Consider the following 18,003-nt stretch of genomic DNA (forward strand, 5'->3'; position numbering starts at 1 on the left):
CTGCTCAAGCTTGTGTTACTGAGGTCACAATATCCTCCCCACTTCTAGTTTCCTACTTTCTGAGGGACACACACATAAATGGACACACATCTCACACACAATTAAAAACATGCACCTGGAAGACATGAAATGAGTGACTACGAGTTACTTGCACCAGTCTGATGAAACATTTCCAGAGCCTGACACTCGACACCTGGTCCCTGGCCCAAGGCGGTAGTTTCACAAAGCATCACCCTAACAGTGAACAGCTGGTTTCCTAGATTCAGGCATGGGAGCAAACATCCCACATCCTCAGCCTCTGCAGACGGTACCTCAGATGGCTGAATCATCCTGCCCGCATCGTGAGTTAATATTAGGGAACACCAGAGGCAGAGTCGGATGTTGGCTCCAAGCTGAACATACCAGGCATTTAAGGTTGCATTTCTCTCAAGTCAGCTTCTCAGACCAAAATGACATCTGTATGCCTCTCAGGATTTAAGGATATAAAGATGACAAACCATAAGAACTGGCCCCCTGCCATACAGAAGACTCAGTTCCAAGCTTTACTATGGCCAAATCTGGAAGAATCCCTTGGCTTTGTTAGATAAATCCCCTCAAAAATGCATATACATTGTAATATCTGGGAGAACACTCCTTGAGGTAGAAAATAACAGCACCTTGGAAGGATCTCAAATAGGCTCTCCAAGGTGCAAGGCCTAATTTGACACCAGAGGGAGGAACGAGAAGGTGAGCTGGTCCAAACAATCCAGGAGAGAAGGTTCTTCAAAGCTGGTGGGCAGGACATTTTGAGAAGTTGGGGTTGCATCAGGCAGATTACATTCCTCCAGGGCTAGACTGTTGGCTGGGTCAGGTCCAAGGACGGTTACAAGGAAACAAAGGCACGGGTCCCACTCGCTCTCAGGAAGGCCATTCAGAACTCCAGTCTCATCTGAAGATAAGGGAGGCCGCGCCAGGCTGGAGTGAAATCAGGTTCTAGGAGAGGTAGGGGAAGGAGGAGCAGGTCAACGGGAGGCGTCAGCCACACCCAGAAGGTGGAAGATCAGAAATAACTGGGAAAAAAGAGGACACCACAAAGTCAACACTCAACCTGAAACACCAAACAGATCCGCTCACCACCGGGCTTGGAATTAAATGTCCCACAGCGCAGGGAGCTAAAAGCCCAGTCACTGAATCCACTCTGGTTCACAATGATGGTAGCGGACACATAGTAGAACTTACAACGTTGGGGTTTCCAAGGCAGTAACTCTTGTTGGGAGCAGAAGCCTCATCTTTCTCCTGCAAAGTGACTAATGGGTTTGAACCACTGCCATTGTGATTCACAGTCCAATGCTTATCCCACAGCAACACCAGGGCTCCTTACACAATAACAAGAAAATTAAAAAGGCCCTATGTGTTAGATAGAGAGTGGGACTCCTCCATGAGGTGTTCTTGGCTGGAATCTTAACAGGAGTACATCATCAGGCCTTTCCTTCTGCGGGACCATTGGGTGGGGTCAAACCACCAACTTTTAGGTTAGCAGTTACGGACCTTGAAGGCCCTATAATGAAATGGGGAAAACAGACAAACCTCGGAATGTTTCCTCAGCCTTCCCACAGGACTTCACGTGCCCATGGAAGGAACATGTCAGTGGAGAGGCACACTTACTGCTTGAAAGCACCCATCTTCAGCAGGGACAACACCAGAGCCTCTCTGGAATGTAAGCGTCAGACACTTTCTGGTACTCGAACCTTCTCCCTGACTCCTTCCCTTCTCTTGGAAGGTAGAAGGGCACAGTGAAAAGAGCTTGGTTTATCCCAGCTACATCCAGGAAGTTTACACACGTTTTGAGCTTCAAAAGGTTTCCTCATCTATACATCTGGGACAGTGACATCTACCATAGAGCCGTAGTTGGCATACAACTGGGATCATAAACATCAGTTCTTGCCTTCCACTATAGAGACCTCTCTCTCTCAGTTCACTTGGGAGCGTGGGGTGGAGGAGGGAGGGCATAAGACCCAAGTAACATTCAGTCTTAACTTTATTAGGGAATAGGGAATAAACTATGGTCAACAGCTCCACAGTTTAGTTGTTCTGTAAATTAGCATCTTAAGAAAGATGGGAGTTAATCAACTGAAAGATCAATGGGTTTGAATTATGGTGTTGGCAAAGAATATCCAAAGTACCATGGAATGCCAGAAGATCAAACAAATCTATCTTGGAAGAAATACAGCTGCTTAGAAGCAAGGATAGTGACAATCTGTCTTTCGTACGTTGGACGTGTTGAAACAGGAATCAGTCCCTGGAGAAGGACATCATGCTTGGTAAAGTGGAGGGTCAGCAACAAAAGATAAAGACTCCAATGAGATGGACTGGCACAATGTCAGTAACAGTGGGATCAAACATAACAACCGTGAGGATGGGGCAGGACTGGGCAGGGTTTCCTTCTGTTGGACACAGGGTAGCAAGGAGTCCGAACTGACGCAATGGCATTTAACAGCATACATACATAGATCTGTAAAATCTTAAAAAGACATATACTAGTGATGTCATACAAATTAATGTATATACTAATGGGGTTCCTCATCTTGAAACAATTACTCATTTACATCCTCACTTCCTTGAGTTAGGAATGGTTAGAAGCAGACATCATGAGTTGGTAAGGCATCTTTCATCTAAGGTTATGGAAAGAGAACAATTACATCAAGTTTTTTAATTTTATTTTAATCTTCTTGCCAATGAGACAAAGAGTCAGAACCGACCTTGAACTTTTATAAGGAAAAAAACAACCAAACAAGGATTAGATGCCAAATGCCAGCTTCCCAAGTACTTCCATGCAAAAAAATAAACCAATAAATTCCCTCCAAGAGCTTGGTCACCTCATAGTTGCCCCTCTCTCTGGATGCAGCTGAGTGTTTGGTGCTGTAACAGCCTGACTTTCAGATCTTCTCATCAGATGGAGAAAAGACCTCCGGGCCCAGTGAAGCAAAAATACCTTCATGAATGCAATGGCCTTGTAGGATAAGCGCTGGACTGGGACCCACCAGCCATGGGAGACAGATGAGGTTTTCTGCTTCCACAAAGATTTATAGCCTCAGAAACCCTATACCGGGTCTTCATGAGTTGGAACCAACGCAACGACACTCAACAACATCAGTCTTACAAATCAGTATGGAAGTCTGAATAAGTCTTAAAAATGTTCATGGTCATTACCCTCAGTAAGGAGTCCTGGTAGTAGGGTGGGTTACAGGTTGGGCTGCTAACCACAAGGTCAGCAGTTGGAATCTACAACCTGGCTCCATGGAAGAAAGATGAGGCTTTCTACTCCCATAAAGATTAGCAGCCTCCGAAACCCGACACAGGGTCACCATGAGCCAGAACGGACTCGACAGCTGGGCTTATTATTATTATTATTATTTTGGGGGGGGGGATTTACCTCAGTAATCCCTGCTATGATTTACAATAGAGGAAAATTTGAAACACACACACACAAAAACAAGTTATATTAGGTTAACCACTGTTATTTACATAAAAATAACCTAAACCTCAAAAAAAATACTTAATAATGTTAGTTAAAGAATTGAGAGTATATCTCCAATCTTGGGTGTTTAGAATTAGATTTTTAGGGATGTGGAATGTTGCTTATGCTTTTGTAACTGGATGCAAAATTATTGTCAATTCTGTCTGAACTACATAAATCTGTGTTGGTGCATGAACATGCTACAAGATTTGTAGCAATAGTATTAAAAATTAAATCCTCTCATGTTTTTCTGTAGGCTATATACTATAGGCTTTTTGAAATTAAAAAAATACATACCATATTTTATTCAGAAGGAAGTATTTTAAAATCGCACCGAAACTTTAACAGAGCCAGATAGATCACGCTTCTCATGTAATTGTTGTACACGTGAAGACATGAGAGTCAATGTTTAGTTCTCTCTTTTATACCAAAACTTTCAAGAAATAGCCTAAATTTAAAAATCACTGTCCTCTAAGATCTGCCTAGACTTTGGAGACAATGAAACCCGGCTACTTTGTTTTTTTACAAAGAGAAGCCAAGATGTAGTATAGGATTTTCCTGGGTCTGCTATCAGCTCTGTGAACTTGCCCTGACTTCTCGTTAAGCCTAAATTCCTATCTGTAAACTAGCGATAGTAATAGTTGTACTTATTCCATAATGGTGTTATAAGTATTCCAATGGTAGGATGTCTATACAGTGTTCGGTACACCATCCGGCACAACAGAAACACTCAATAAGGTCAGCCAGACCACCAGTCCCAAACAATCCCACAGAATCAAAGCCCAGCTCAAAGCCTCACTGACATTGAAACGGCACAGAAAGCAAAGCCCAACACCCGCGAAAGCCAACTGACAGTCCAGAAGACAGACTACAGCTCCAAGACACAGGTGGTACCCAGCTGAGGAGCCATGCTTCCTGCGTGCTTGAGTAATACCAAGGGAGACTTGTGGAGACTTGATAAGGCCGAGAGCAGGGACAAGAATCCATAGGACAAGAACAGATAGGAGACCTTACCCACTTCTACAGCCAGAACCAGAGGAAAAAGAATTCAGCAGAAAGTTCTAGAGCGCTCAGAACATCCAAGGACAATCATCTGGAGGTGGGACACCCCAGGCTGACTTCCTCATGAGAGATCCCATCCCCAGAGGTCCCAGGGACCAACCATCTACTTACATTTCAGTGCAGCTGCGTGGGCCACCTTATTGCAGCCCAACGGAAAGTCCAATAATCAATGCTAAAATGCCCAGCAACACAACCACAATCACAATGATAATTATCAATTTCTGGAGGAATGAAAGAAAGAAAAACATCATTAATATACACAACACCCCCCAACACAAAATTAAGATATCCGAAAATCCAGCCCCTCTCTCGCCTACCTAGAAAGCATCTTATGGGTCCATCTAAGAAGCCTACATCTCTCCATAAAGATATTTCACATTTCTTACATCCCTTTTTACTAACAATGTCAGTAGATGAAAGCAGGGAGTTTTTCCCAGCTCACACTCAAGTCTTGTAAATGTGGAGAATTCCATTAAGAGCAATTATCATGGGGTCTGCCTCTAAGCAGCAACTAGCCAAGACGCATATATATAATCACCAATTTCTCCCTTTCAAAAGGGACTGCAAAGACTTTTTTGATATTAGCCCTAAATTCACACATCTGTTCACCTCTTCCTTAAAGTACACTCTGACCTGCAGACCCAATATGCTGACTGGGAGGTCAGAAAGGACAGTTATGGCTATCCTGAAGCAATCTGGGTTCATCATATAAAATGCCTTCCAAACTGCCTAAGCCTTGCTTAAGCAACAGGTGAACCTGGAAGCAAAGTCAAGAGCCAAAAGCAAAACTTCCAAAGCCCAAAAGGAAGAGTCAAAGATTAATCCAAGAAGCAGAAGCCACCAGAACTGAAAACTCATGATCAGTGAGAGGAGAAACTCACAAGGCCTCAAGCAGCAGAAACACCAGGAAGGAGGGCATGATGGGGTGCTGGAAAGCGTGTAACTGGAATCTAATTTAGAATCCCAGCTCCTATACTTGCTAGGTAGACTGAAGCCAAGTTCTTAGCATCTGACCCTCAACTGTTTCATCTATAAAGTAGAAATTGATTCTCCCTAAGATCAGAGCTATTTACATAGCAATGAGCATGATGCTGGGTAGAGAAAAAGGGTAGGGGGGCTAGGACTACTGGAAGACAAGAGAAAGTTTCTAAAGAACAGAGGCATCAAATGTAATATCTGAAAGTTTTATGAACTTCCCAATTAGTAATAACACATGGGCAGTGGGCAGTCCACAGAACTGCCTTTCTGGGGTGGGTTCTTAGAATGAAAGCATTGAGCCAGATCCATGCAAGGCACACCTGGGAGGAAAGGGCAGCTAGTCTCTGGAAGGGCTGGTGTTGGGGCTTGGATGAGGCCAGGATAGAGAGGGAAAGTATGGTTCCAGGACACAGAAGGGAAGACCAGAGAAAGGAAGGGGCAAGCAAGCCAACGTGCTCACCCTCCAGGCTTCACTCTGATACTTGACAGCCTTTTTGGTGTCGGCCACAGCCCGCTCCACGAAGCCCACTGACTGGTCCACGTTGTTCTCAATACGGTCAATCATGGCTCCCTTTCCCCAGATGCAAGAAGTGGCAGCAGCAGCAAACAGAGATGCGGAAGGAGGAGAGAGCGAGCAAGAGACGGCAAGCAGAATGGACACTCTTCTCCAAAGGCGGGGAAGAGTCTCACCTTGCGGGCCTGGCTCTGGTATTTCACTGCCTTTTTAGTCTCATCCCGGGCTTTCTCCACATGGTCCACTGTGCGCATGACATTCAACTCTATATTATCTAACATCTCACCCTGTAAAGAGAAGACACTGATCATACCCAACAGAACCCACCCATAAACGGTCTTGGCTGATATGAGAAAGGTATTCTCTTTCCTATACAGTGCCAAGAGGAGCACCCAGAAACCTGGAAGGGGCCCCATAGGTACACTTACTTCCCATGTGATTACCTGTGACTCCCCAGCTCTTGGTGGTGACCACCACCACCCCCATTCAGAAAACTTTCATTGAATTCCTTCTCTGTGAGACACTGTGTTGGGTACCTAGAGCATACTGTCCAAATGCCCAGGACCTGTATGGATGTATAGCTTCTGAGAGATCCCCACCCCTACCTTTTTTAAGCAGGTGGGGAGAAACCAAAATAAGAACATATCATGTTCTTAGGGCGTAACCAGGATGTTGGTCTCTCCCTGGCCAACCAGACTTGAATCAAGTTCACTCATTCCTGCACTGATTCAATTCACAACTATAGAATAGTGTGCAGCATAAGGCCGCTTACTATCAAGTCGGTTCCAACTCAAGGCAGCCGTATCATGTATGCAGAGTGGAACTGCGTTACTGGAGCTCCAAGGCTGTGGTCTTTTGGAAATGTATCAATAGGCCTCCTGAGGAGCTTCTGGGTCAGTTTGAACTGCCAACCTTTCCGTTAGTAGTTAAGTGCTGAACTCTTTGCACCCCAAGGACTCCTGGATCATACTGAGGACTCAGAATATCTGAGATTGGGAATATCTGCTTTCACCAAGAGACATTCTCAGGCCACAAAGTTGGGTTTTCCCAAGTCATTGATTTTGTTGTATCTTCCCATCTAAACCAGTAGTCTCTTCATACGATTCCCAACCATTTCCCAGCTTTCACTTCCAGATAGGGAACTTTGGTCACTCCTTCAGCTAATTCCTAGGCATTTTGGGATGGGAATTCTCCCACTCGCCTAGATTTTCCTCAATCCATCCCCACTACACTCTGTGGGAGTCTGTAAACAGAAAGATACACTTACCTACCATCACCTGACTCTCAAACCAGTTCCTCGGCAAGGCATTGTGGGAAAAAGAAGAGTGGGGATAGAGGGACTTGAGAAATGTTCTCAAGGGACAGAAGGGGCTGGGGTACAGCTGGGCCCTGAGCAGAGGACTCATGCAGCAAGTGGACAAGCAGTGTTCAGGCCTTCATCAGATCCTGGGGTCCAGCTAAGGAACTCAGGTGACAGACAACCGGGGTCATCTAACCCAACACCACGGTCCTTTGGTACATGTAAGTGCATCATCTCACTCAGTGACACACCACATGTCAGCCGGCCAGCCATCTAAAATCCCACCCCTGAGCAAGGGTGCCCAAGGGCAACCTGCCAAACCAAGTACCGTGTATATCTCAAGTTTTTCTGTAAATATCTATCTGTCCTCTCGCCATTTATTTTGTTGCCTGTCTGCGTTCCTTAGCAAAAAGTGTGAACACTCTGAGAAAAGTCCATGCGTGAAGAAAAAACAGAAATGTAATAAAAATGAAAAAAAAAGAAAATCTCTATTAAAACTTTCACTGGGAAAAGGACCACCTGTCTTTTCAATTCAACAGTAAAACAGTGTGTTGCTTTATGACATCATTATTCAGAACCATCTCTCTCCTAATAGTCCACAGGGAACTAAGAACATGACAGAGCACATCAAAACCCCACACTAAGAAGCAATGGTTGTGAAGACAAAGTGCCAGGTGAGGCCAGCAAGGCTGAGGTCAGCACTCCTTGGATTCCCTTACTCCGCTATGCAAATCTCCTGACCCACCACAATGGGCTTCCAATAGACCCAGTTCCCAGGAGAACCTGAGCTGTGCTCACCTCTCCGCCCACCCTGGGACCCGCTGCCACTTACCTGGTTCTCCACCAGCATGGCGATGTCCATGAACATGTCGTGAAGCTCTTTGATGCTGCTTTCCAGCCTCACGATGTCCTTGTGCCGTCCCTCAATCTCACTAAGGGCTTGTTTGGAAATCTGGGAATCGATGATCTGCCAAAGGCCACACACACGCTCTCAGGCAGCGTGTACTGAAGGACGGGCCACATCCCTCCCCACCTCCCGCTTTGCCGCTAATACCGCAAAGAACAGCACCACAGTCTTCCATGATGGATGGGGTCTCCATCTAGCCCCCAAATCACTCACCCCAGATGTGAAGATGGCAGGGTTTCCACATTCCAACATCTCCTCCAGTTCCTCATCGGTTGTCTTTTTGCCGGCTTTAATCACAAAAAAGTAGGGTATAAGATCAAAACACACCATTTCAGAAGTTCCTTAGAAACTTGGAATACAGTGAGGTGGTATGACAACTTCCCTCATGTGGTCTTTGCCCTCAGTTTTTGAAAAATAACCTGGCGACTGCCCAAATAATTGTCGTCGTTGCTGTGAAGTACTGTCGAGTCAATTCCAAGCCACAATGACCCTGGATAGGGTTTCTGAGGAACAGCTGGTGAGCTTGAACCACCAACCTTGCAGTCCAAACGGCTTTGCAGTCTGGCACATTAACCCACAGCGCCACACCAGGACTCTGCCTAGATAATTAAGGTTCATTAACTATTCCTGAGAATTTGTGGGATGCTAGTCTGGCTGAGGAGTCCTGGTGTGGCGCTGTGGGTTAATGCACCAGACTGCAAAGTTGTTTGAACTGCAAGGTCGGCGATTCAAGCTCACCAGCTGCTCCTTGGAAACCCAACACAGAGTCGCTATCAACAGTCTGGCTGGTGTAACACTGGAGGATAAGCATTGAGCTGCTAACCTCAAGGTGGGTAGTTCAAACCCACCAGCTGCTCCTCAGAGGCTCTACACAGGGTCACTATGAGTCAGAACCAACTTCACAGCACTTCACAACAACAACAACAATCGGCCTGGAAGTGGACCTGGCAGCTGATATGTGCATGGGGGTTACTAAAAGGAACTTCAGAAAGCTTTCTGCTCCAAGAACTTCCCAGTTGGTGAGACGAAGAGGTATGCTTTTCCTTTGTTTTACTCAGCATGGGCTTACTTGTGCTTACTTACTAATCTGTAGTGAACAATGCACCTTTTCCACTGCATCAAAAATGCTATTCCAGTCCCAGTGACACCTGTCTGTCTCCTGACCCCACAGCAACTTCCACAGAATCAAAGCCTCTTTTCTAATTCACAGTCCCTGACAGGGACACCGGACCCAGTAAGCAGGCTAAGTACAGGCTTACTTGTGCTTCCTTACTAATCCACAGTGAACAATTTCACATGCATGCTGAATTCCATGTGAAACTGTTCACTAGAAATTAGTAAGAACAAGTAACCCCATGCTTACCCTGCCTATTGGATCATCTGCCCTTGCATGGTCTCCTTAGGAAAATGGAAACCTGCCTTCTGGGACCCTTCCAGACACTGCCTATCACTCCTAGGTTGGATCCTTTACCCTAACAAACCCCATTACCGTAAGTACCGTCCAGGAGCTCAGTGAGACGGTACCCGGCAGAAAAAAAGGAGGGAGGGAGGCTAGTATCAGAGATAGTGTTGTTGTTGTGAAGTGCTGTCCAGTCAGTTCTGACCCATAGCGACCCTGTATAGGGTTTCCAAGGAGTGGCTAGTGAGCTTGAACCTTGCAGTTCAAACCAACATTGCAATCCAGTGCGTTAGCCCACAGCGCCACACCTGGAGAAGTGGAAAGACGAGATAGGATACATCTCCACAGCTTGGGGACAGGTTGTCTGATGGCCCTTATCAGAGAAGACGACTTAACTATAAACATCATGGTCTTTATAATACTCCCCCAATACCCTCCTGGAGTCCTGGTGTGGCACTGGGGACTAACGCGCTGGGCTACAAAGTCAGTTTGAACCGCAAGGTATGCGGCACAGAAACCCTACATAGGGTCGCAATGGGTCAGAATCAACTCGACAGCAATACCCTCCTAACTCTCCTGATTTCTCCCCAGTCCAATCCATACTTCACACCAGGAACAATTACCTTTTGAAAGTGCACATCTGACTGCATTACTTCCCAGCTCAGGATGGCTGCTAGTCCTGTTCACTACACCATGACGCCCAAGGTTCTCAGGATGGCATGCCAGTTCCTACACAGCCCTCCTTCACTGCTGCTCCCAAACACCACCTTTTCCTGGGCCCTGGACAACCTGCCACTCTTAAACATACCTGCTTTACCCTAACTGTGTGTGTTCACAGTTTTCTCCCACTTGGAGTGAATTCTACCCTGTGAGGCCCTGCCTCCTACTTTATTAAATTCCTCTGAAGGAATTTAATGATTTATTCATTTCTTTATTCCTCCTAGTAGTTATCACTGTACATGTTACTTCATATATGTTCTTTGCTGTCAGACAGGAAAAAAAAAAAAGATCTAATGGGGGATTCCATAAGAGGACAATTATTTGGAGGGACTGCTGGGTCCCTCTCCTGAGGGACAACACTACTTGGACCTAATGAGCCTAGTGCCAGCTTTCAGCCTAAGACACAACACTCAGGCCATATCACTGCTATAGGTCTGTCCTGGGCTTGGGCACCAAATATTCACACTCAAGCCACATAGGGTCACTTCCTGTTCCCTCTAATCTCACAGCTGGGGATGGCCAACCACATGGCTGGGACAGACTTCAAAGACGTACTAATTTCGAGCTGCCGCTGGATTCGCCCTTTGCTGCGTTCACGGAAATCCACCTGGGCCTCATTGTATTTCGTCATCACCTCAACAAATTTCCGGGAGAGGACAGAGTGCTGTGGGAACAATGTACAATGTAAGCCCACCAGGCATAAGGAACGGAGTCTCCTTAACTGGTGTAGGACCCTTCTGTGGCTACCACAGTCAAGTCTCTGGAAACACTGGGCTTGAAATCCAAAGACCAAGTATAAGACCCCACCTTTTGGTTTCCGAGCTTTACTCCACTGAGAGTGTCCACTGGCCTTTCCAAAGTGTGCTTTCAGTATCTGTTTTCCTGCCCTGCTGACCTCAAACAGTATTTAAGAGCCCAAAGGAAATCATCTCTATGAATCCAAAGTCTGGCATTCAAATGGATGGTTAGCATTTTTCTGGCACCACCGTTGGGGAGCACAGTGGCACTATATGATAAGCAATGGACTGTGAGCCACAAAGTCAGTGGTTCAAGCCCACCCGCCGTTCTGCGGAAGAATGAGACTTTATGCTCCTGCAAAGATTTATAGCTTTGGAAACCCTATACAGGGTCGCTATGAATTGGAAATGACTCTACAACACTTACATCTAACTAACCCTTGGCTTCCACCACTCGTCTTTCAGTTTGTTGTACTGTGGTGGTTTGTGTAACTGTGATGCTGGAAGCTTGGCCAGCAGTATTTCAAATACCAGCAAGGTCACCCGTGGTGGACAGATTTCAGTGGAGCTTCCAGATGAAGACAGACTAGGAAGAAGGAGAGGCTGACCACTTCTGAATGATTGGCCACTGAAAACCTTATGAAGAGCAGCAAAACATTGTCAGATATAGTGCTGAGAAATGAGCCCCTCAGGTTGGAAGTCACTCAAAACACAACTGGGGAAGAGCTACCTCCTCAACGTAGAGTTGACCTTAATGATGTGGATGGAGTTTTAAGACCTTCATTTACTGATGTCGCAAAACTCAAAATGAAAGACAGCAGCTGCAAACATCCATTAATAATCAGATGTTATGTTTGGAAAGGTTGAGGGTCAGCAAGAAAAAGACCACCAACAAGATGGGCTGACATAAAAGCAGCAAAAACAGGCTCAGACGTACAGCAATTGTGAGGATGACAGAGGCTGGGGCAGTGTTTCCTTCTGTTGTGTGTACGGCTGCTGTGAGTCAGAATCAACTTGATGGCACCTAACAACAACCGCCACCCTTGGGCTAGCTTTCTAATACTGCCAGACTCCCTTCTCACCTGATACCTGCCAAAGATCCTTGAGTCACCCTAGCTGGCCTTCCCAACTTTTCCTGCCTATAACTTGGAGCATTCTTTCAACAGTCCTAAGATTGCTCTAGATGCCTAAATTTAAATATTCATGATGATTTTTTCCATTCCTTAACTACTACTTCTTTGCCTCCAGCCCTGCTGATTTCTGCTTTCCAAAAATCACCAATATTTATATTTTTTCTAATCTCATTACCACCATGGCCAATGCAGATCAAAATCATGCAAAACCCTAACTCAGGACCTACCTGCCCTGACTCTGACTCTTCCCTACTAGGATCTCGTTTTCAAAGGGCTGCCAAGTTATCTCTCTGTAATACTACAAGCTGAAGTGAATGGCCATTTAGTCATTTCCAAGTTCTCTGGCTAGAATTCAAAGACTTCTAAAATATGGCACTACAGTAGCTACCCAAAAAATCAGCTCCCATTATTCTAAAACAAATGTTTTTCTCCTAGCAGAGTGTTCACGTCATCATTTGTCCCTCAGCGCTGACCACCATCACCACCCCACCACCCATCCTCCTGCTGCGGCCACCAGCACACACACCCACCCCATTACTGCCCCCATGCCTCGTAGAAAAGGGAAACGCTATCTCTGAGTCTGTTGCCATGTAACAGGCCAGCCTCCTCTGGCTACCCCTAATTCTTCCCGAGATCTTTCAGCATAGACAGCACTATTCATTTGATTCTACTGTTCTCCTCTTACGTCTCCTGTGTAACAGATTCCTTCTAACACCTGTGTCAATGCATCAAAAATGAGGATTAGATCTTTGACGACCACCAAACTGGACAAGTGATGACTTAAAATCTTTAGATAGAGAAGACTTCCATTTCCTCATCTTGGAAACAAAATCCATGGCTTAAGCTGTGTTCTGAGGTTCCTTGGTTTTTCAGGGTCCTATTCAGAGACGCCAAGTGAGAGAGTGGACCAAACAAATGGGCGAACCCCCAGCTCTTATCCTGCTTCAACCTAGGCAGCTCCTCTTTACACGTTCTTCAATGGCATTTCAAATAAGAATTGTATTTTTTAAAAACTCCACACCTAAGAAAAAAAGAAGGAAAAAGACTGGACTAGATAACTCTTAGATCAGGGAAAATCTTACCTGGGACTTCCGTATCCGGACATCTGCTGATGGCCGGACCTCATCTTCTTCAATATGCTTCTCCATGCCTGGAGAAGAGAAAGGTCATATTCTAGGAACACATCTGCTCCCCTCTTCCAAGGAACTCATCATTCAATGCACAACTCCTCACTTATTCACACACATGGTCCACGGAGATGTAACGACAAATGGGCCCATTCTCAAAGGGCCGTTCTCAGAGCTGCACGACTTTCTTGCCTCAACCCTATCTCTTGCTAGGTCATTGAACAGCATCTTGACATAGGTCTTGGTCTCCAAGAGACTTGGGTTCAAATCCTTGTTGTGTCACTGACTAGCTGTATGATTTTGGGGGGCAGGCATTTAAACTCTGTTAAGTGTTGCTGGTCTCTCGTTGGTGAAATAGAATAACAAGGATTTATTCACACTCAGGACGGATGTGAAGACTGAATGGAGAATACAGAGCGGCAGGCACGTCATCACTGTTATTACTGGAAGCGGCTACTAATGATCCCACTCTCTGCTCCCATGAAAACAATACTGGGATGTGTCTGGTGGGAAGGAATGATGGAATTCAGCTGGTCAATGGCGTGCTGTCACCAAATACAGTTCACAAGAGTTCAGAAAACAGCCATGAGGCCCAGGCGGGTTTTCTGAGCCCCATGCTAACTGGATTTAGGGCAGTGGCTTCAATGAACTATGCTTATAACTGGGGAGCAGCGATGGGAAGGGAATGAATGAACCTAGCCTTCCCTAACCCCCTCCCTGCCAAGCAATGATATTTTTATTCTATAGACTGCATTGTGATTTGTGGATCTATAAAATTATACTTCAAATGTCTGTGCATGCTGGAGGGACTGGGGACCAGTGAGAAAAGTAGCAAGATGACATAAAATGATCAAGTCACACAACTACACATTTTGATTCTCAACTCCTAAGTCTCGAGCCTGGACTCTTTCAACTTCAGTAAGGATTGAAGGAAAGGGAAATTTCTGTGGCTACCATAGACCATCCAAGGGCAGCACCCCAACCAGTAGCTCAGGTGGCAGTGGTGTCGCTTCCATCAAGATAGGTGTCAGGGAGAGCCAGACTTCAGGAATGGGACACATTGTGAGGACTGTGTTCCCTTTGTCCCCTTCTTACTCTTCAGCTTGTTCCGGACGCTGTTGGCCCTTTTCTTGATCTCAGTTGTGAGCTGCTCGAGGTCATCCTTGGTTTCTGGATAAACAAAGGCAGGTGGAACCCATTAGAAAAGAGAGGCCTGAATGTTATGTCCACTACAGCACACAAGAGAGGAGGGGGCACCCATGCCCAGTACTGTGCCTCTCAGCTGTGCTCCCCAAACACCAGTCATGAGAATGTCACACAGAGTTTACTGTGCAACGGGATTTTCCTGGCTCTAGAGAATGAAAACACCCCAGATGGACCCTCAAAGCTGCCTTTTTTGCAAGCCCATCTACTCTGCTTTGAGAAAGAAGAATCTAGTTCTCCCTGAGGGTTCAACTCAGAAGGGATAGAAGGGTCTAGTAGCACTTGTGGGGAAGAGATTCTCATCCAGAATCCCAATTGAAGTTAAGTGCCAAGCTACTACGAACCTATGGTGTCCTAGGATTTGTGGAGCAGAGTATTAGCTCTGTCCATTCATTCCGAGATCATCCCCTTGGGCACCTACTACCATCTTAGCACTGTGCTGGAAGCCAAGGGGATCAGAGAGAAGATACAGATGCTGCTTTCAAGGTTCAGGGCCTTGTGAGGGGCAAGAGACACATAAACCAGCAAGTCTAATACACAGTGTGGAGTACGGTATGGGTTCTGGTCAAGGTGTACACAGGTGGTTACAAAGGGCCCTCTAGCCCAGCTTGGAGGGATCTGGAAAGACTTGTAGAAGCATGATCACAGCATGGAGTCCCAGAGAATGACACAGAGTAGCAGAGCCAGCCAAGGAGAGAAGGAGACTTGGACCTGGAATCTCAGAGAAAGAAAGAAGTGTGCCAGACAAGAGGAGAAAGAAGCATTCAGAAAACACTGGAGTTGTACCTGACTAAAGTGTAACCAAGACAGGGAGGAATGGTGAGAGAAAGGTGTGAGAGAAAGGCAGGGATGTGCCAAGGAGAATTCCCAAATGCTCTTCTGTTTCAACATTAATCTTCAGATAATAGGGAACCACTGAAGAATTTAAGGAATGAAGTAACAAGATCAGGATTGAAACCTGTCATTAAAGAACATAAAAGATAGCCTTCAACCTTACTCTAAAAATGTGAAAGAATTAGGGGGGAAAAAGTAAGTTTACCTCAGTGGGGCTATCTGAAGTCTAGGGGTGGGAGAGATCGCTGTACCTGAAGCATTCTGGAACACTGTGGGGGGAAAATGTGACTTGACCTGAGTCTTGAAAAACAGGTAGGATTTGGAAAGGGGGCTGGAAAGTATTTCGGCAAGGAGAAACAGGTGAGCAAAAATACAGGGGCAAGACAGCACGGTGTGTGTGAGCAGTATGAGTGATTGTCAGTCAGGAGGGAGACAAGCCAGGAAGTCAAGGAAAGCTTGTCTACATGGTTTGAGTGGGGCCATGAAGAGGAGAGATAGATGACTTGGAGCTGAACAGTGTTAAATTCAGACAGGGTCAAGGAGACAGAAGATGGCGTGATGTGGAGAGGAGCGTAATGTAACACGCACACGCCCCTGCTGCTCACAGCGGGTAGGAAACCCAGTGCAAAGTCATCTCTGACTGATGTGCTCCATCTAAACACTCACTTGGCTCTGGAATCGGTGCAGAGAGAATGATACTGTAGAGCTTCTTTGCCTCCTCTACATGCTCTGAGATCTTGTCAATGTTGAGCCGTGTGTCCTCAATCTACAATCAGAAAGGGAATAAACGTTTGTCATCGAAAAGGAAGAACTTGCCCAGGACTGAGATCAAACCAGAGCTTCCTGGTGAAAGCCACCACCTTCTGGGCTTACAGAAGAATATGCGAACCACAAAGTCTTGTAGTCACATAAACTCATCTCTGCAGGGCAGTAACTAAAAATCCATATATATTGCTCTCAAGCTGACATCTTTGCTCTTCAACACTTTTGTCAAGTCACCCCTCCAACTCATGGTGGCCCCATATACAACACAACAAACCACCACCAGATCCTGTACTATCCCTAAGATTGGCGGGGGATCCGACCATTGTGATCTATAGAGCTTACACTGGATGGTTTTCAGAAGTAGATTGCCAAGTCTTTCTTCCTAGTCTGTCTTAGTCTGGAAGCTCTGTGGAAACCTGTTTTGCTTTAGAGCAACACAGAAGCCTCCAATGACAAGCAGGTGGTGGCTGTGCATGAGATGTACCGGGCAGGAATCGAACCTGGGCCTCCTGCACTGGAAAGTGAGAATTCTACCACTGGACTACTGTGTCATGGTGGTTGTTAGGTGCTGTCGAGTAGTACCCATAGCGACCTGATGCATAACAGAACGAGACACTGCTGCTCGGTCCTGCACCAACCTCATGATTTTTGTTAAGCTTGAGCCTGTTGTTGCTGCTCATGCTAACACATCTAGTTGGGGTCTTCCTCTTGTTTATTGACCCTCCACTTTACCAAGCATAATGCTCTGCTCCAGGGACTGGGCCCTCCTGACAATATGTCCAAAGCATGAGAGACGAAGTCTGGCCATCTATGGTACCTTTAATATTCTTTTCCAACACCATAACTCAAATGCATCGATTCTTCTACAGTCTTCTTTATTCACTATCCAACTTTCACAAGCATAAGGCTATTAAAAATACTATGGTTTGGGTCAGGCTGTTGAAAACACTATGGTTTATGTCCTCAAACGGACACATTTGCTCTTTAACCACTACTGCCCACAGATACCGCAGAGTCGGATCCTAACATGTGAGATGCAAGAAAACTGTTGCTCAACATATACCCAGGTCCCAGCATCCCTTTCTTCCAGTGAACGATTGACCTCCAAGACAAGAAAGAAAAAAAAAAAAAAACACCTAACCATAGCTCTCCAAACTACACAGAAAGCTGATAAACAAGACTTGAGTTCTCCTAAGCTGCAAGTCAGTATTTTGCACTGGAACAGATTTCCCCCACTGATTCTAATGTGCCAGAGTTTGAGAATAAAATCACTTGCAGAATAAAATATCAATGTATTAATGTTACCAGAGTACACCCAGACATTCATGGAGTATTTTAACAAGATGCAAAACTACCTTCACACATGTTAACTTACCAGTATTTATTCCTCAAAGAAATCACAAGGCTGTGTTAGCACATGACACAGATGAGGAAACTAAAGATTAACAAGGTCACAAAGAAGCAAGACTCCAACTGGCGTGCCTTTTCCATAAGATCTAACACTCGATTTTTTCATTTCTCCATACTGTTTCACTTTCAGCAGAATCCCAAGTCTCTCCACGTATAAAACAGGCCCGAGTTACCCCCTGTGCACTCTATTTCTTAAGGCTACCACCCCACAAACTGGCCCTTTGTTAACTCAGAAATTGCACTTTACCCTTCCCTTCTTCATTTCTCAGATCAAACACTAGCTCCTCTTGGTGGTTATGTGCCAGGGAGTCAGAACTGACTGATAGTGACCCTGTACAGGGTTTCTGAGGCTGTAAATCTTTACGGGAGCAGAAAGCCTCATCTTTCTCCCACGGAACAGCTGGTAGTTTCGAACTGC

At 45.7% G+C, this 18,003-nt stretch overlaps 1 protein-coding gene across 2 annotated transcripts in view; it reads right to left on the bottom strand.

Moving 5' to 3' along the window:
- Positions 1-387: 387 nt before the first annotated feature.
- Positions 388-18,003, bottom strand: part of STX3 (syntaxin 3) — a 53,701-nt gene continuing 36,085 nt past the window's right edge. Inside the window, exons 3-10 of one of the 2 annotated variants that reach the window (XM_006876463.1) lie at positions 16,077-16,176; positions 14,469-14,543; positions 13,329-13,396; positions 10,932-11,040; positions 8,471-8,544; positions 8,183-8,317; positions 6,227-6,337; positions 388-972 (exon numbers count right to left, since the gene is read on the bottom strand). In XM_006876463.1, the coding sequence (XP_006876525.1) occupies positions 925-972; positions 6,227-6,337; positions 8,183-8,317; positions 8,471-8,544; positions 10,932-11,040; positions 13,329-13,396; positions 14,469-14,543; positions 16,077-16,176 (720 nt within the window). In that variant the 3' untranslated portion in view covers positions 388-924. Of the gene's footprint in view, positions 973-4,669; positions 4,780-6,226; positions 6,338-8,182; positions 8,318-8,470; positions 8,545-10,931; positions 11,041-13,328; positions 13,397-14,468; positions 14,544-16,076; positions 16,177-18,003 lie in introns of those variants that run through there. The other variant, XM_006876462.1, reaches the window with a different exon arrangement.

The sequence above is a fragment of the Chrysochloris asiatica genome, unplaced genomic scaffold, assembly GCF_000296735.1.
Source record: "Chrysochloris asiatica unplaced genomic scaffold, ChrAsi1.0 scaffold00381, whole genome shotgun sequence".
Lineage (NCBI taxonomy): Eukaryota > Metazoa > Chordata > Mammalia > Afrosoricida > Chrysochloridae > Chrysochloris > Chrysochloris asiatica.